General features: G+C 46.7%; 1 protein-coding gene across 1 annotated transcript in view; it reads left to right on the forward strand.

Annotated features, from left to right (window-relative positions):
• The first annotated feature begins 5,254 nt into the window (after nucleotides 1-5,254).
• Nucleotides 5,255-19,036, forward strand: part of SIK3 (SIK family kinase 3) — a 112,906-nt gene continuing 99,124 nt past the window's right edge. Inside the window, exon 1 of the mRNA XM_083163164.1 lies at nucleotides 5,255-5,469. Within this exon, the coding sequence (XP_083019290.1) occupies nucleotides 5,317-5,469 (153 nt within the window). The 5' untranslated portion in view covers nucleotides 5,255-5,316. The remainder of the gene's footprint in view (nucleotides 5,470-19,036) is intronic.

Consider the following 19,036-nt stretch of genomic DNA (forward strand, 5'->3'; position numbering starts at 1 on the left):
GCTATATAAAATCAACTCCACACCGACGTGGATAGTTGGGGTATGAAAAGGTCGGAGGACGCGTACCGCCGCCACTCGCCACGCTTCGGGTTGACGTCAATAGTGGGGTGGCGTTAATAATGGGGGGGGGCAGTAACCATACTTTATCACCATGATTATAATGGCCCGCGACCGACGCGATCAACCCGATTTTGACTTTAAAAATAATTTAACATTGATCCCTATGGGTAAATCGCGTTGATCGCGTCGGTCGCATCGCGGCCCATTATAATGGGTCGCGATCAACGCGGTTTTCTCTTTCACCGGCAAATTAGCTGCTGAGTGACAGAAAATTGGGTCCATCGTGTTGATTGTATGCCTTAAGTACCTTAAACTTAAGGCATACAATCAATGAGACGGGCGCCGTGCTAGGAAACAAGTACCAAAGACTGTAATGGAATGTTTTTGTTTGAAGTGGGATTGAAGAAATATGTTGTGCTACATGCATGACATGGTGGCAGTGGGGAAATACATAATATATGCAGAGTACACGTATGTGCTCGGCATTATTTGCTCTAGTTAGGGCACAGTCCATGATTCAGATACATTAAAAAGTGTAACCCCGGGCCCCAAATACACTACAAACTGTCCCTTGATCTGTATTCTTCCCAATCCTAAAAAACAGAGTGGTGGTTACCGAACTGGCTATCAAACCTGCAGAAAAAGGGAAAATATGTGGCTTGGCAAATCTATACTTCTGTACCTCTCCCCATCTGTGTGCTCGGTGCTTGCCAAGAACAGGTTCTTGAATAGAAAGAGATCTGCGCTCATATCGCCAGTTTTGTATTTAATTTGTCAAGCAAACCTGATGTACTCAGGGGAAAAAACGGAACTTGCTGGTTATAGATCTGACTGTTATTATCAATCAAATACTCCAACCTTATCTTATATGTATTTAATGTATCTGCCATCACAGGGCCGAAACTAGGGTTTCCGGCGCCCGGAGCAAGGCAGTCTTTTGGTGCCCCCCCCCCCCCCCAGCGATGCTGCTGCGAAATTTTCGGGGGGGGGGGGGGTTGGCCTAATTTGGGGGCGTGGCCTATAATCGCTGCTCCCCCCGCGAGGCCACGCCCCCATTTTGCCGCTATGGGGGCATGACCCAGAGGCTCTGTGAGCCTCTAGCCATGCCCCCAGCCCCCTGGCTGCGGGAATAGACGCTGTGCGCATGCGCACAGCGTTTATTCCCCGCTGCTTAGTTAGCAGCTGACAGGGGGGACCGACCAAATGACGCCTTGTCCCTGGCGCCGGAGACCCCCCCCTCCCCGCACAGTCCTCTCACCGTTGAAGCCGCAGGTATGTCCGTCCATCTCCTACTAGCGCTGCGGCGGGAAGCGCTGATGACTTCAAAAAGACTTGCCGGACGCTGATTGGCTGAATTCTTTTCGAAGTCATCAGCGCTTCCTGCAGCCGCGCTAGTAGGAGATGGACGGACATACCTGTCACCGGACCTCACAGCGCCCCTCACCTCCAGCGCCCGGTGCGCGTGACCCCCCAGCCCCCCCCTAGTTACGGCCCTGGCCATCACCACCTCCGCAGACAGTGAGTTCCACACCTTTACTGCCATCACGGTAAAGAACCCCTTCCTGTTAAGGGTATGAAACCTCCTCTAGTTTAAGTGGATGCCCTTTTGTATTGGTCACCAACCTTAAGGTAAAGTGGGTGCTTGGTACTTACTTATATTGCCCCTTAATATATTTATTTAGGTTAGGCATGTCTCCTCTTAAATTACATTTTTCAAGTGCAAACATTCCTAGTTTGACTAATCTGTCTCAGTACTCTGTCCCTTTACTTAGCTTAGTTGCCCTTGTTGAGCCCTTTCCAGTTCAGTAATGTATTTTTTTGTAATGAGGGCTCCAGAACTGTACTACAAACTCCAAATGATGCCAAACTAGTGTCTTAAAGAGTGGCACAATTACAGCATTGACCCTTGATTCTATACCCCCTTTTTATACACACTAGTATCCTATTGGCCTTATTTGCAGCTTGGCATTGAGTACTGCACTTCTAGGTCCTTTTCCATTTTCGATGCTCCTAAGTGTACCCCATTAAGATTGTATCTAGCACACTGATTATTTCATCCAAGATGCATAATCTAACATTTAGCAACATTAAAAAGCATTTTCCATTTGTCTGCCCAATCCTCAAGTTTGTTTAATACGGTGGTAGCCAACTCCAGTCCTCGAGAGCTACCAACAGTTCACATTTTCCAGACAACCTAGCTGCTGCACAGGTGCACTCATTACTCACTAACACATTTAAAAGACCCGCAGGTGTAGATTATTACTTCACTTGTGATTCTGTGAGGAGATCTGGAAAACATTAACTGTTGGTAGCTCTCAAGGACTGGAGTTGGCTATCACTGGTTTAAGACCTTCTGTAGCATGGATACATCCTGTCCTGTTTTAATCACTCTTCTCAATGTAGTATCATCCACGAAGATGGGCACTTTTCGTAATATACCATCCCCTATATCGTGGAGAAGTATGATAAATAGAAATGGCCCGAACACAGAACCATGGGGTACCCCACTTAGAGGGCCACCAAGAGGTATCATGGGAGGGGTGGCCACACCCCCTTAACAGAAAAAAACCTTTAAAGCAGTTGAGGGGGGAGTGTTATCATGCCTCCTCCCTGCTCAGCAGCACAGCAAACTCAGTCTACAGCATGTGCTGTGCTGCTGACAGGCACAGCATGAGCTCTCATACGCTGTAACGCCAGGGCCCCCCCGCCCCCTCCAGGCCCTTTAAGCAAGCTACAGTGCAACTAAAGCTTGCTACACATTGAGGGCCAGATGTACTAAGCGTGAAAAGTGATAAATTGAGAGTGATAAACCACCAGCCAATCAGCTCCTACCTGCCATGTCACAGGCTGTGTTTGAAAAATGACAGATAGGAGCTGATTGGTTGGTGGGTTATCACTCTCTATTTTATCACTTTTAACTTCAAGAATTTTTATTGAACATTTTTCTCATTGTACAAAACAAAACAGGGGAGGGGGGAACAAAAAGGACATTTTATCACTTTTCATGGCTTAGTACATCTCGCCCTGAATGATGTGTGTACCTACCCTCAGCTTTGATGGGGACCTGGTGGGTTGTCGGCATCAGCAAGTGCATACATCAATGGTTAAATATAGAAATGCAGCGGGACGTAAATTTATGTGGCACAAACCAGGCAAATAGGCTTCTGTTGCAGATCAGCACGCAAATGAAGACAGCTTCCACTATAGGGTGCGTGAAAGCATTATGCAATGTTGGTGACTACGAGTTTCTGTGACACTTGCAGCCATAGCTGCTAACTGATCCTGTTAGGTACATGATTATTAGGCATTGCTTACTATTCATAGCTATACTCCCAGGAGCCAATGGCGGTGCTTATCCCTACAGACCTACATACCAGCACCAGTAGCAGCCTTAAAGAGAGTAGAATAGTGATTTTGGACAAATAAAGTGACAGTTATTCCAAAAATAGAGGAACAGAGTGAAATATGGTGAAATGAGTGTTGATTGGCGATGTTTCCTATCCATCCATGTTTTTTTTTACTTCCAACAGTGGTTTTTCTGCTTGATGGCGGCTTTCTGATGACATTAAATGTTGGCTAAGCCATCGTCTTCCAATGATGCTCTTCAGCTGATGAAGCTCCTGCCACTGCAGGAATCTTTTGTGCATGCACAGATTGGGTTTCTTTCTAGACATTGTGATGGTTCTGCTACTGAATGGTACTGATACAATGGTAACTGACCACCAGATCACATGATACAATGCTTAAGTCTTTCCACTATTTGATGACAAACTTTTCATGTAAACTCTACAGGTGGCATTAATGTATCAGCCATTCATTATCATGGCTTGTACTGAAGATTCTAACATGGGTACTCAACCACAAACACTAATGCTGGGTACACACTAGGACGACAGGGGTCCGTTCCCATCAATCTAGATCCAATTCCGACCGACTGGATGTAGATTGTGTGGTGATTGGGCCCTTTTCTGTCCTGGTGTGGACCGATACCGATCCGATGCGCGGTCTCGCGGGTCGGTCGTTATACAGATCCTACCTGCAGCAGGTAGTATCTGGAAACAACCATACTCCCGGTGCGGGTCGCCATCTAAATGCACATCGTGAGCGGGTCATGCCCCCCGCGTCATCGTGAGCGGGTCGGAAGAAACACTGACGACCCGCTCACGATGTGCATCGTGAGCGGGTCGTCCTGGTGTGTACCTAACAGTTTAATGATACCTTCTGCATAACTTGTAACGAGGCCACTCTCCCTACCTGACCTTCATGTCCTGGCTATCCCTGCCATGCTCACTTCCTGACTTCAGGCCTCCAAGCTTCAAAAAGTGATAAAATGGAGAGTGACAAACAACCAGCTCTTACCTGTCATTTTTCAAACCCAGCTTGTAACATGGCAGTTTGGAGCTGACTGGCTGTGTATGGGCTACGTATCGCCCTGCTGCCGGGGGGGGGGGGGGGTCAGTGGGGTTGTCAGCGCTAACCGCCGCACATGTGCAGACCCCCGGCTTCCGGCTCAGCACTTCACAGGGACAGGGCTAATTTTGGAGCCCTGTCCCTGGAGAATGGTACATGCAGGTGACAGGATCGCAATTTACAATGCAATCCTGGGCGGTAATATTCCGCCCCATATCGCATTGTAAATGCGATCATTCATAAATGGGCCCCTAATGCCACTTGTACACCAAAATCCTGGATCGGACCTGGTATTTAGAACACAGTTCCAACCTGGATCTGGGATTTGCCAAGTTTACACTAGCAGACCAGCAGCACAAGTACTGACACCCCAGCAGACCAGCAGCACAAGTACTGACACCCCAGCAGACCAGCAGCACAAGTACTGACACCCCCAGAGGACTAGCAGCACAAGTACTGATTCCTGCAGCAGACTAGCAGCACAAGACAGTACTGACACCCCCAGAGGACTAGCAGCACAAGTACTGATCCCTGCAGCAGACTAGCAGCACAAGTACTGATCCCTGCAGCAGACTAGCAGCACAAGTACTGATCCCTGCAGCAGACTAGCAGCACAAGTACTGATAGCTGCAGCAGCAGAAGCCCCCGGGGAGCTGTCACCTAATGACACACACCAAGGCCACGCCCCCTCCCGCCCGCTCTGCTGCTGCTACCGTCACCGCTCCCCGCCCCCCTCAACTAGTCGTCATCAGCCCCGCCCCCTCACTTGGTCGTCACCAGGCCACGCCTCCGTGACGTCAGGCCGCGGTGTCCGCCGGTCAGACCGGGACTCGCTTCTCGCAGAAGATGGCGGCCTCAGTGCCCGGGGGCACCGGGACCCAGCTCCCGCCGCACCGCTCGGCCCCTGCCCGGATTGGATACTATGATATAGAGAGAACGATCGGCAAGGGCAACTTTGCGGTGGTGAAGCTGGCCACGCACATCGTGACACGGGCAAAGGTAAGCGGTGACACCAGTCGTGGGGTCTTGTTCTGTGTGTGTATGGGTCCCGGGCTGGGGAAGGCGGCAGTGAGGGCACAGGCAAGAAGGGGGCACCGGGTAGGTGGAAAATTAGGCGGGGGAGCTTGTAGCTTAGTCTGGGGGAGTGAGCACTGCCTCAATAGGCCGATTCATCAAGGGAACAACCAGGGGGATCCCTGCGGGGGTACGGTGGCGCTGCCATCCTGGTGCCAGGGGATGCCCCTTCATGGGGATACCTCATCCTCCTGTGCCCCCCCAGATGGCAGCCTAGTGCCAGTGAATGCCCCTGAATAGAGGAGAGACCTCATCCTTTGTGGCCCCCAGTTGCCACCCACTGCCTGGGCATTCAGTGGTGTGTAGGTAGTCAGCTATCTCCTACTGCTGATGCACAATTGGCGCTATTACCCTACTATACCCCCTTGTCCATGGTGGAAGGATGAGGTGAAACCCTCTGTCGCACAGGTAGCATTAAGCTCTGTGACAGGTAGTGTTTCCATCCTTTCCTTGGCATTGATCAGTCCGATACATAGAATATATAACGTGTAATCACACACCTTTCTTGTTTTGCTCTTGGTACCTCTGTATGAGCACTATACCTCTGGGGCACTGGTTTCATCTCTACGTATCTTTTTTTTTTTTTGTGCAGTTACAAAGAATAAATAAAATACAGTTATACAAACTGGTAGTACTGATCTGTGTAATAGAATAAAAAAACATATATAAATTGTAAAGTGTTTAAGATTTAGAACTCATTCATTTAGAGGTATAATTTATATGGTACCACAAAGCATCATTGCTGTGAAATGTAGACATTGGGTACATACTTCTGCAGGTATGGCATGTAAATGTTTACTGTGTGATGGTTGCTGATGGATGTGGGAGTTACAAAGGGTTTTAAGAGCTGTGGAGTTGAAAAAAAATATGTGCACAGTTACGTGGCTCATTGATGTTTGCTGTGGCTTGCACACTTGATGTAGTTTACTATTATCCCCGAGAGAATAGGAACCATGTAGACTGCATCTTTTTATTATTTGGGTGATAAGGTAGATCAAGGAACCATACTGCCAATGCATTCTGGCGTGTATACTGCGCGTGGAATTTATAATCTGCATTGTGAAAGGAAAGAAAGTCTGCAAGCCAATGTAGCTAACTAATATTTTTCCAGGAGTTCCCTGTTGAGGATTGTGCCCACACTTGCCCAAACAGTGCCAAGTACCCTGTCTTACTTCACCGCCAGCATCCTGGGTCTTTTAAACCTTGTTTATGTTTTTTTTTAATTGATGAGACTACTGGTTCCTGTTTCAAGTGATCTCTGTGGAACATTCTTTTGGTTCATCAATAAACATTGGGAGAGAAGACTAGGGCACCTTACTGCTAAATTCTGCAAAACCTGGTTATTAATATCAATAGATTCTGCTCTTTCCCTCACTTCTTCAGAGATTTTGCTGACTTGGAAAAGGCTTTTCTCCTCCTCTGCATGTATCTGTTTCTGCATTGCTGCAGTCACTGTGCTAAGCATTGAAGTCACAGATCTCAGTAATGTCTTGGTTGATCAGACGAGAAGCCGTAGCGATGTCGCAAAGGATATACGTAATTTACCATTACAGAATGCCGCATCGCATTCCCCTCCATGCCTCATAGAGGTGTGGGCAGCCAGGCATTTCCATGTTGACCGGCAGCACGTTGCTTTGAATTGAATACCCCCTTTCATGAAGTGAAAGGAAACTTTTTGAGATGTCTACACCACTGTAAATGTCCATAATCTGCGCAGCTGGCCTTGACCTCACTTCCCGGGGCACATCGCTTTGAATTGAATTCCACCCTATGAAGTTGCTTTTTGCATACGATATCTATGAACATTTATTTTTCCATTCTGCCTTTGCGTAGTCTTCTATGTATGGATTTCGGCCAGGGTTTTGAGACAAACAGGGCCAGAGCAAATCCAACTACATGGAGAAAATTTGCCTTGGGCTGTGAATATTTTTTCATCTTAACTGGGAGTGCTACTTTGAAGTGGACCTGTCTCTTACTTGGGGGGGGGGTATCCATTTTTTTGTGCTCACCCTGTATGTCTGCTGCCAGTTTGCTAGAGACCAGTGATATCACTGAGGTGCTGCCTATATATTATGTGTGACACCCTAGTTGCATTCCTAACATGCTTATTTCTAGAGAATGGATTTTTTTTTCTAACCTTTTGACTGCCAACATCCCTGTGAGAGATGGGCAAAATATCTGCTAAAAATGCCATCGTCGCTCACATTTGTTATATAAATTCAAATAAAAAAAGTTGTGTTAAAAAAAAAAATAATTATACTTCCTATATAAGGTAACATTACAGTTCATTATGATGAATAAAAATGTTTGCTTGCCAATTTTCACACCTATTTTTGACAAATTTGGCACTCAAATGGTTAATGGAAGCTTGTGGGGTATAAATATCTAATCACTGTTTTTTTTATTTATTTTTTAATCAAACGTTGCAGCATATTATTCAGCTCTGGGCATTGGGGTGTCTTCAAACAAATAACGTGTGCAATAACTAGCAATAGAGATCATCTTGCTCCAATCATAAGAAGTATCTAGCTACGGGCTACCATCAACTTACCGACTGTCAAAATGCAGACAGGGCCAAATGCCGCTATTTAAAATGTCGACATGAGATTTTCATGATTCTTTCGTTGAAACCGATTTGTTCTTACTTCACAAACCAAGCGGGCATAGAGTTAGACAATAATAGTGCATACCTCCCAACTGTCCTGCTTGTCCTGATGTTCCTGTGGCGGTAATAGGTCACACCCCCAACATTTCGGACTGAAATGTCCCTCCTTCCTCCAGTGCAATGTTGGGAGGTATGATGAGTGGCGTGCGGTCCACTTATATGGAATCCATGTCGACATAAACTCCCAAAAAACAAAGAACATGTCGGCATAATGAATGTCAGCATTTTAATATGTCGGTATTTTGACTGTCTGCCAATGCTTGTTGGTATTGTGACAGTCTGTATTTTGAATGTCTGGAAATCTTACTGAATCCTGTTACGGTTGGATTGAAGTAAAACCAGATGTAGACATTTGAGAGATTCTCGTCGTCGCTGTGTGTATGCACTGTAGCATTTTCTCGCACCGTTTGTAATCTAGTTCACTATACCGCTAAGTGTGTACCCAGCTGTAATTCAACCTGGACTCCCCTCTTTGCTCTATATGCTGTGGTTCTCCGTGTCTTCTAAAGCTTGCATGCGTATTTTGCAGCTCATGTGGCCCTGTTGACCGATACTGCCAGGCTTCTCCACTGTTAGTCTAGTTAAAGGGGAGGGCAGAGGGCAGAGCAATAGATGAAGTACATATGAAAATTCAACATCACTAGACAGATACAGCGTAACATTTGTGTTGCCCTTTTGTCGATATGGGGAGATGTTATTTTATGTTCCAAAATCTGTAGACACTCTACTAAGACATTGTCTGTGAGCCAATCCGGAGACCATATGGAATAAATGCTTTAATTAAAATATGAATATAGTCTTATACCATGTGATTGCCTCTGTGTTTGTGCATGTGCGAGAGAGAGAAGAGATATAGATTCATGCCTTGCCGGCAATCTTTCCATTTCCTCTATTGCTACTACCACTAGTTAATAGGCCGTTGCAGTGTGTGCCCCTTTCTGCATATTTGTGCCAACCTCTTGGGCCGGGAGCTGTGCAGGAAAATACTAAGCCATGCTTAAAACAACAATTTGTTCTGACTTTAATTACAAAGTCAGAGTATTGGCAGAAATCCGCAAAGGAAAATTGCAACTCATGAACTGCATCTCCCAGGGAACATCAGTGTGTGACAAGTCCTGGGTGGTGCATCCCCAAATAAGTTGGTTAATATTTAATAGAGAACACTCGTGTTCTGGGCCTGATTTAGAGATTGACATGAGCTTGATATGTACGATGTAACCCTGTGATGTTTATCGTATTGTGCATGTTCAGATCGGTTTCAGCAATGTTGGTCGCGGTGCCCCTAAAGCCACAAAATGATTAGCATTCTGCTTGCGACTGGGGGTGGCAGCACAGGGACATGCCAAAGCCATTATCTGCAGCCTTGGATGCAGCATCACTGGTTTCTGTAGTGCACCCCCCCCCCCTTACATTCTGAGACTGGCACAGGGGGGGTTATTCTGGTTAACACACAAAGGTAAATTCACTCTCTAATGGACAAAACTGTGCACTGCAGATGGGGCAGATGTAACATGTGCAGAGATAATTAGATTTGGGTGAGTTATTTTGTTTCTGTGCAGGGTAAAAACTGTCTGCTTTTATTTTTACACTGCAATATAGATCTCACTTAGTGTTCTTTGCCAACACCAACTTTGAAAACCCATGCAGTTCCTCTTCCCTGCCTGGGGTGTCACTGTCTGCTGCAGTGCTTCTACCACAATGTGGTCTGTATATAAGCACTGATATGCAATCCAGACCTGTGCTAGAAACAGCGGTACTCTTTACCTAGAACGGCGACCATCGTATGCACTAAAAAACGGGTACGATGCGATGCCCGCGATGGCCCTGAAGTCTTAAATGGCCCCCACAATTTTTAACGCCACCCCACGATCAACGTGAACCCGAAAGCGTGGCGAGCGCAGCGAGCCCGCGAGGGGCGGCGGTACGCGTCCTCCGACCTTTTCATACCCCCACTATCCACGTCGGCGTGGAGTTGAGAATAGAATAGTGTGGCAAACGCAGCGAGCCACCGAGCCCGAAGCGCGGCGAGCGCACGCGGATACCTTCACAGGTATCCGCGTCCCCTCGCGGGGCTCGGTGGCTCGCTGCGCTCGCCACACTATTCTATTCTCAACTCCACGCCGACGTGGATAGTGGGGGTATGAAAAGGTCGGAGGACGCGTACCGCCGCCCCTCGCGGGCTCGCTGCGCTCGCCACGCTTCGGGTTCACGTTGATCGTGGGGTGGCGTTAAAAATTGTGGGGGCCATTTAAGACTTCAGGGGGACTATTAGGGCTCTGTGGCCCATTTAACATTGTTTCCTATGTATAAATCGCGGGCATTGAGGCATTTAACACTAAAATCGCGTCCAATCTGACTTTTAACATTGATCCCTATGGGAAAATCGCGGGCATCGCGTCGCACCCGTTTTTTTATGTGCATGCGACGCCCGCGATTTTTTACCCCCGACGCCCGTGATGCCAATCGCGGGCGCCGTTTTAGGTAAAGAGTACCGAAACAGCACAGCAGACAGCGACACCCCAGGCAGGGAAGAGGAACTGCATGGGGTTTCAAAATTTGCAGGTGCTAGAATGAACACTATCACTTTTAAGTACACCCCCCCCACCCAAAGTTAACTCTCTCTGCACACGTTACATCAGCCCCACCTGCAGTGCACATGGTTTTGTCCATTAGAGAGTGAATTTGCAGAATAACCGCCATGGTCCGATGCTGAATCTTCAGAAGGAGCAGCGAATTAGAGAAGCCAGTAAGTTGTGTCTATTTCCACAAGATGCCTACTGCAGCGTTTGCAAAGCAGCAGCAATGATGACAATTGTGTGAATCTCTGATTCCGCCCTCTCTTCTGCTACATCCCTCCTCCTAACCTCTTTTGATCATCCTATCCTGCCTCCGTTCCCATCCGTTGCTACTTATCTTATTGTTTTTCGTTCGTCCACCCACCTCCTTTTAGTATGTTAACTCTTATGAGTAGGGCCCTCCTTCCTCACGTACTCACCCTACCTCTTTACCTCACCAGTGCTCCTGCCCTGTTCTTCCCTTCCTTTACTTCATCTTCTGTCTCCTCGACAATTTCGACACCTACTTCAGAACTGATGCTGATTTTAGTTCTACCAACTATACCCCTATTTATGCTGTATTTTATCATCACACCCTGTACGTTACCTTGTAATTTTTTTTTTGGGTACTTATGTATTATCTGGACTCCCATGTTAAATGCACCCCATTTTTTCATACCCCTACTATCCAACTATGCATGGACTTGATTTTATATAGTGTGGCGAGCGCAGCGAGCCACCGTGCCCGAAGCGTGGCGAGCGCAGCGAGCGGACGCGGTCTCATAAGAAAAACGGGAGTCCAGATATTACATAAGTACCTTTTTTTTGTTTGCTATGTACAGCACTGCGGACACTTTGTGGCACCTTATAAATAAAAGTACTACTACTACATACTCTAGATTAAAGGATTTTTTTTAAATTGTGTATGTACACAAATATGTTCTAATATAGTACCAGATTTTTCTTCCGACAAGCCAGATTGGACAATAAATCTTTAGGTGTATGGCCAGCTTTAGTCTAAAAATTCCACTAATCTTCTAAAGAACCAGGCTGGAAATGGTCATCGCTGACATTCGATACCGAACCCCAAAAACAGCCTGGACGCGCCTGTGATTTTCACAAAATGCCATGTTTCCACCCCTAAATGCTGGCTTCCTGTCAATCAAACTCCAACTTCTATGCGACTGCTATACATACAGATAATTGCCATGCAGGTAATTGACCGGGTTGCAATATCTCTGATTAGCGTTCCATGCTGCGTTAAGTCCAAAGTGCTCCGTATTATAAAACGTAACGCTACACGCCAAATTACTTTTCACTTATGTATTGCAATTTTTGGTAAATATGAAATACATTTAATAAATCACATTTTTGGTTGCAATTTGTTTCCCAATTAAGAGGACTTAATTCTGTGGGTTTGTTTTGTATTTACACTGGAAGGCCTCACGTTCTAGTCCCTTACATTAGAGATGTTTTTAAATGGAGAAACTCCTATTACTGAGTTCGCTGATCAAGCTGTCAGTTTGTAACCTGTATGCACACACACACACACACACACACACACACACACACTTACCAATACACTGTTCTATATATGTCATATGGACCATGCCCGCCCAATTGTGATGTCATCTTCAATAGCTAATTGTAGATTGGCCAGATGTAGCGCTATATCCACACAACATATCAGCATTGGCTGTGCTGCACGGCTCATCACCAGATACGTCTGTGAACAACGTTGCTCCCAGACCTATCTGGTGTTCACATCTGCTGATGTGTTAGAGATACATAGAAAACGGTGGACCCAGCCTTAATGAACTCGTCTGTGCATGATTAAATAGTGTACATGAGGTTTGAAGTTGAGTAACCCTGCGTTACATAATTTTTTTTGGATTTTCAACAGTTATATTCTTTCTTTACACTGCTTGGTATATACTGTATGCCAGTGGCTCCCAAACACAATACTCTAGAACAGGCATGGGCAACCTGTGCTGTTTTGAAACTGTAGAAAATCCTCCAGATTTTCTCATCCTTATAGAGGATTCCAATATGTATTAATAGGGTCTGGAGGAGATATCAGGCATCCCCTTTTCACCGCAATACCCATACTGTAGGTTATTGTATACTGAAACATTATGCTTGTGCCAATAGCTAACTCCATCATTAAATCCCATTGGCGGTTGCAGGCTACTTCTCATTAACTCCCAGGGGTAAATTTACTGAGACAGGACTTCTATTGAAGATGGGATTGAAGATGGGATGTTTCCCATAGCAACCAAGTAGATTATTATTATTATTTTTTTTTAGCACCTTCTAGAAGATAATTATTATAATTGGTTGCTGGGGTCAACATCCGTCTTCAATAGAATTCCCGTCTTAGTAAATGTACCCTCCATATTGAGAACGGAGGATCTCTCTCAGATACTGGTTCCTTGCACAGGACAATGGGGGCTTGCGCACGTCAACTACTTGGAAACCTGAAAGCGAAGGCTATTGCGTCACCGGTGGGAAAAAATGTATCCCCAATATTCTGCATATACAATCTCTACAACGCAAGGTTTGATGCGTTTCGCCAATAGATTAAACCCCCCCCCCCCAGGCTTTTTGTGGGCATTAAGTTCTATAGCATACCTTAATTTTTTTTCAATAGAATTTGATGGTGTACGGTAGGTATGACCTATATGTAGACATGGTCATGCTGACTTCTCTACGGCCTTTATCTTTATGGTCTGTCATTACTACTCTGTGAAAGCAATAGATCATTATTTTCTTCGTTTCTCATACAATTTTCTTTCACTCTTTTATAAGTAGTCCTCCACTCATGTGCCTGAAGAGTCCAGACGCGCGGATGGAAAAGGGCACTATAGTTGGCCACAAATGGAGCAATCATAGGTAGCAATTTGCTTATATTGGAACAAAATTGTCCTGACATCGCTCAGCGAACCAAAACAACCGCGTTCCAAGTAAACAGATCAAAATCAAATAAGAGGTCACCTAACCTTTTATAGATAACCGCAGTTTCCCCAAGGCCTCTGGTCTTCATTGACTACAGCGGTTGGGCTGTCCGCTTTTGTCTAACTTGTGTAATTTGTTTTCAGACATTTGGCCAAATTAGAAGTTCCAGTAGTTTAAGATCAGGCTTAATGAATGGATTTTAGTGCATATAACCATCAAATGAATAATGTTTTTATACTGTCTTCTAAGTAGTGTTACTGGATGTGCCACAAAGCATGTGTATGATGCTTAGTTTGACTTACGGCGAATGGTTTTTGTATAACGGTTTCAGTTTCTGAGAGCGAGCATGGATTTCCTATTCTGGAGAGCAGTTAATGATGTCACTAGTAGGTTTTCAAGTTCTAAAAAGGTACTTAAGTAGTCACGACCACTTTTCTGGACCTTGCGGTTTCACTTGCTAATATAGAAGGTAAGCGGTTTCTTCCTCTGGACTGTAGTACCACCACTGTGTACATTGTCCTTTTTAAGACTTTCCTACTGCCAACGGCTACTCTAGTAGGGAGCTCATCTTTTTCTTCCTGGATAGAATTTTATCAGCACAGTACAAGCTATGTTCAGAGGGGTAGGACATTAAATCAGAGTAAACAGACTAAAGAGTGAGCTTAGCAACGCCAGCCGTGCACTGATACCTTGCTATCGGAAGTGTGATAACGCTCAGCCTTTACCGTAACTGGTGGTGGAGTACTGTGTACATATCAAGTTTTATGTTTGGGAGGGGAGCGGGGGTTAGGTAACCCCTTTTATATAGTCTGAGGATTCAGTTATTTTTTTTTTTTTTATATCTGTGTGTTTAGTAAAATTTTTGTTTTAATCATTTCTATTTTTAACTGTAGGAAATTAAGATGCAGCCAACGATGATGTCTTAGATCCTTAGCTTACACAGTGTACAATGCTTTGTAAGTGAACGGGGGTCATACTTTCTTTTTTTTTTTTTTATTGCAATTCGATCGTCAACTTTGGGAATAGTGATCCGAGCTCTTGCTGTGTTGACGGCGTTGGGAGCATTTCATTGACCGCTAAACATAAAGTGCAAGTTGTCTGAGTTAGATTTTCTAACCACGTTCACAATTTCAGATCTAGGGGGTTATTCAGATCTGATTGCTGAGCTGCTAATTTGCAGAGCCCTACATTCAGTTAATTGCCAACCAGCCAGAATGAAATCCCGATCTGTGCAAGTCTGCGAATCAATGTGCACGGCTTGCGAAAAATTGAAGTCGATGATCGATTTCCAGCTATTTTATACGCAAGATGCACGCCATCAAATGATTTTTCCCACGGTGTGCTGTGCGTAGGAACAAGCTGATTGGGGCTGGAGCAGACGTCACATGACTTTCCATCAAACACTTGGGCACATGTATGTTTTGCCTGACACTCCCATAAAATGACTAGTTACCACCCCACAAACGTCCTCTTTCTGTCAATCAAGATGCGCGTGTGCCTCGTTTTGACTGAGCCCATCACCGCTGCATGCACCCACCCTAACCCTGCCTGTCTCCCTGAAGTGGAGACGGGCAGGGTTTCCGCCATCTGCCACAGAGTGAAGGGGACGAGAGTGCCTGTGAGACGATCGCGCGTCCCCATCAGATGCAGTGCCTTTCCGCCAGCTCAGGGAATCGGGCTGAGAGGCGCTACATCTGTGTGCCATACACATGCGCAATCTGTCGCTTTTTATCTCCCGGCCTGCAAACTCGCAGACATGCTCTCAGTTCTGAATAACCCCTTAGACGTCTGTTTTGTGAGGAGAGATTTGTTTTCCACAACTCCATTACATAACACTGCGTCCAGTCTCTAGGCGAAACAGAAGGGATTCCGAAGGTCAGTATACCGACACCAGAGTCCCGACCGCCAGTACTCCGACAGGTGGGTGAGCGAAATGAAGCCCCTTCCGGAACTGCCCTTGTGTCACTGTGCATACAGGTGCTAGTGGTTGTATGTGACGGCCCAATGTGCTGCCAAGTCCTCTCATGTTTGAGTTTCCAATTGCTTTGTGTGACTGCAACCAAACCCATGCACCGCAGATTGCATGTGTCAGATATATTTGCAGAAAGATATGCCGGAATGTCAGACCTCCACCATACAGGTGGTGAGACCATTCACTGAAGTGCTGCTAGGCTGCCACACTCATGTTTTGTAGACTATGTTGATTCTGGTATGCTTGGAAAGGTTTTGGTTGTAAAAAGCAGCTTAAACATTTTATTTAGTAGAGTTCCTGGGTTGCCGTAATCTATAATCACGCTCTTTGTGCTGCTCTATGATTACACGCCTCTCTTACTGTTACTTCTAAGGGGGGATTCGGATCAGTTTAATGGCCACAAAGTGCCTCAGAAACGGCCGGGCAAAGGAACTTTGTTACTCATGTTTTTGTTGAGGAATACTAGCAATGGTTTCAGTAGTAGAATGCCGCACTCGCAGCTTGAAGAAACTATGCATTTTTCTCTATCATCCGGCAGGGGACACTGGCGTTCACGCTGGGTAATAGAGGTGGATGGCTGGGAACTGGCACACTGTAACTTTAAACAGCTGGCTCCTCCCCTCTAGTACCCACAATCCCCAGTTAGAAAAATTGTGCACTGGGAGCTGGCCACGCAGGAGTTTGTCTCCGTTCTAGCTTCTCCTTTAGTGTTGTTTTCTAGCTGTTCTCAAAGGTTCTGCTGCTGCAGCTTTGAGATACTCTTATTCTCTCCCTGCAAGGAAGCTTTGGCGCCGCTGGCTAGTCCAGCGCTCTGTCAGGGTCTCGTCAAAGACGCCTGCCAGACTCCAGTGTTCTGCGGTCCCCCTCCAAAGGGACCGTCAGACACGAACTGCCTGCCTGCCTGTCTGTCCTGCGTTCCGGCGGTGAAGACTCCTAATAGTAAGTACCCCTTCAGCGGGCGTTCTGTGTGGGCTTAAAGTCAGTGCGCGCGTGTGGACCTGTAGCGCTGCTACCGCCGAGTGCTGGGGGTCTTAACCCTCTCTGGGCGGGAGGCGGCCGTGGGGAGACACGCTGTATAGCGCTGCCAGAAGCAGCTCGGGCGCGGTACCGCACGCGGCGGGCGCCATTTTTTAAAAATCAATGCCGCGGGTGAGGGGGCTTTGGGCAGTGGATAATGCTATAAGGCTGTAATGCTTTATGCTGTGCTGAATACTGCTGTTACAGGCTTTATTCTAAAGCGCTGTTTCTGCTTGTCACCTTTTTCCCTTAGGTGCACACAGCAGTGGGGACTGTTAACCCTTTGTTCCCTTGATATAGCTGTATAGCTTTGAGTAAGGGGGAGGGTGTTTTGCTTACAAGGAGGCAGTGCTTCCTCTGGTGCCCACAGTCCCTTTGCCCCTACACCTCCTCTGTGTTATCGCTGTGTGTGTGTGTGTGTGGGTTCATTTGTTATAAAATGACTCCACCGGATATGGCGAGCATATTCACTTGGTGTTCCGCTCGGGGTTACCCGTTCAGGAGTTTCCATCTGCCTAGGCTTCTTCCGTTTTCTGCAGTCGGGGTTGGATTCAGGGCTTCGTCTAGCTTCCCTGAAGGTCCAGGTTTCTTCACTGTCCATTCTGTTTCAGAAGAAGTTGGCTTCGCTGCCAGAAATCAAGACAGTTTTTGCAAGGGGTGGCCAGAGTCCAGCCCCCCTTCGTTCCTCCTACGCCGCCGTGGGATCTGCCTTTGGTTTTGCGCTTCCTGCAGTCCGATACTTTTGAACCCTTGGAGCAGGTAGATTTAAAATTCCTGACATGGAAGACAGTTACGCTGTTGGCTCTGGCTTCGGCAAGGAGAGTCTCAGAGTTGGGTGCTCTGTCTTGCCGGGCACCTTTTCTTGTTTTTCATTCGGACAGGGCGGAGCTTCGTACAGGGCCTCCTTCCCTGCCTAAAGTGGTTACTTCTTTTTCATGTGAATCAACCGATTGTCATCCCTGCCTTTACGGACTCCGACCCGCAATCGGTCTCCCTGGATGTGGTCCGAGCTTTGCGAGTTTATGTGTCCAGAACTGCGTCTTGAGGAAATCAGACGGCCTATTTGTCCTGTATGACGCCCTTAAACGGGGTTGGCCGGCCTCTAAGCAGACCATAGCTCGCTGGATCAAGCTCACTATTAGGCAGGCCTATTTGGCTGAAGGTAGGGCTCCGCCTTCTCTATCACAGCTCACTCCACCCGGTCGGTGGCACGTCGTGGGCGGCGCGACGAGGCGCGTCTTCAGTTCAGTTATGTAGAGCGGCTACTTGGTCGTCCTCTCACACCTTCATTAGGTTCTATAGATTTGACACGTTCGCCTCCTCAGGGCGGGATTTTGGTCGATTGGTCTTGCAGCTCCTCCGAGTTTCTCCCGCCCAAGGGGGAATCTTTGGAACCTCCCCAGCGTGAACGCCAGTGTCCCCTGCCGGATGATAGAGAAAAGAGGAATTTGGTACCTACCGGTAATTCCGTTTCTCTGAATCCGCAGGGGACACTGGCCTCCCTCCCTACTCTGGTCGCCTGCCGGTCATTGTTGTCATGTGTGTACAGTTGTTGTTGTCTGTATATATGCATATATGTTTGTAAATATGTGGTTATTTGTCAGTAGTAGTCTGGTGTCCTTCCTCTCGTTCCAATTTTCCTAACTGGGGATTGTGGGTACTAGAGGGGAGGAGCCAGCTGTTTAAAGTTACAGTGTGCCAGTTCCCAGCCATCCACCTCTATTACCCAGCGTGAACGCCAGTGTCCCCTGCGGATTCAGAGAAACGGAATTACCGGTAGGTACCAAATTCCTCTTTTTTTTCTCTTTCAGCCTTTGGCATCTGTGTCAGCGTCTGACGGCGTGTCGGGTTCCCCCACACATGCTTTTTTTATTTTATATTTTCAAAATAGCCAGAACCTGCCCACCTTCATTTGGGGCATGACAAATTGGGAGAGAAGTTGGCTGGTCTGAGGAATACGTTTTCAGGTTGCCTGGTCTGATGAAAACAATGGTTAGGTGTGTGGGGTGGTGGTTAGTTGGAAGGTTCGATGAAAGTTGTTCTGCTGTGTGGCCAGCATAATGCCCCTTTTACACTGCCATAGATATGTCATGTTATTGCAGATGAATGCGCAACAATGCAGGATATTGTGTAGTGTAAAAGAACCATCCTAGCAAGCAGTGTCAATGGGAACCTGGGTCAATGGCTTTTGTTCACAGCAATGAAGCCGCCAGCGTTGGGAGATGATCTCATGTCCAAATGCCAGCTAAGCACCAGCCTTTCCATGATGGCACCCACCCGGCATTATGCTGGGTAGAGATGCCAGTGCAAAGGGCATCGCAACCCGGG

The sequence above is a fragment of the Crinia signifera genome, chromosome 19 (assembly GCF_055691185.1).
Source record: "Crinia signifera chromosome 19, ASM5569118v1, whole genome shotgun sequence".
NCBI classification, from domain to species: domain Eukaryota; kingdom Metazoa; phylum Chordata; class Amphibia; order Anura; family Myobatrachidae; genus Crinia; species Crinia signifera.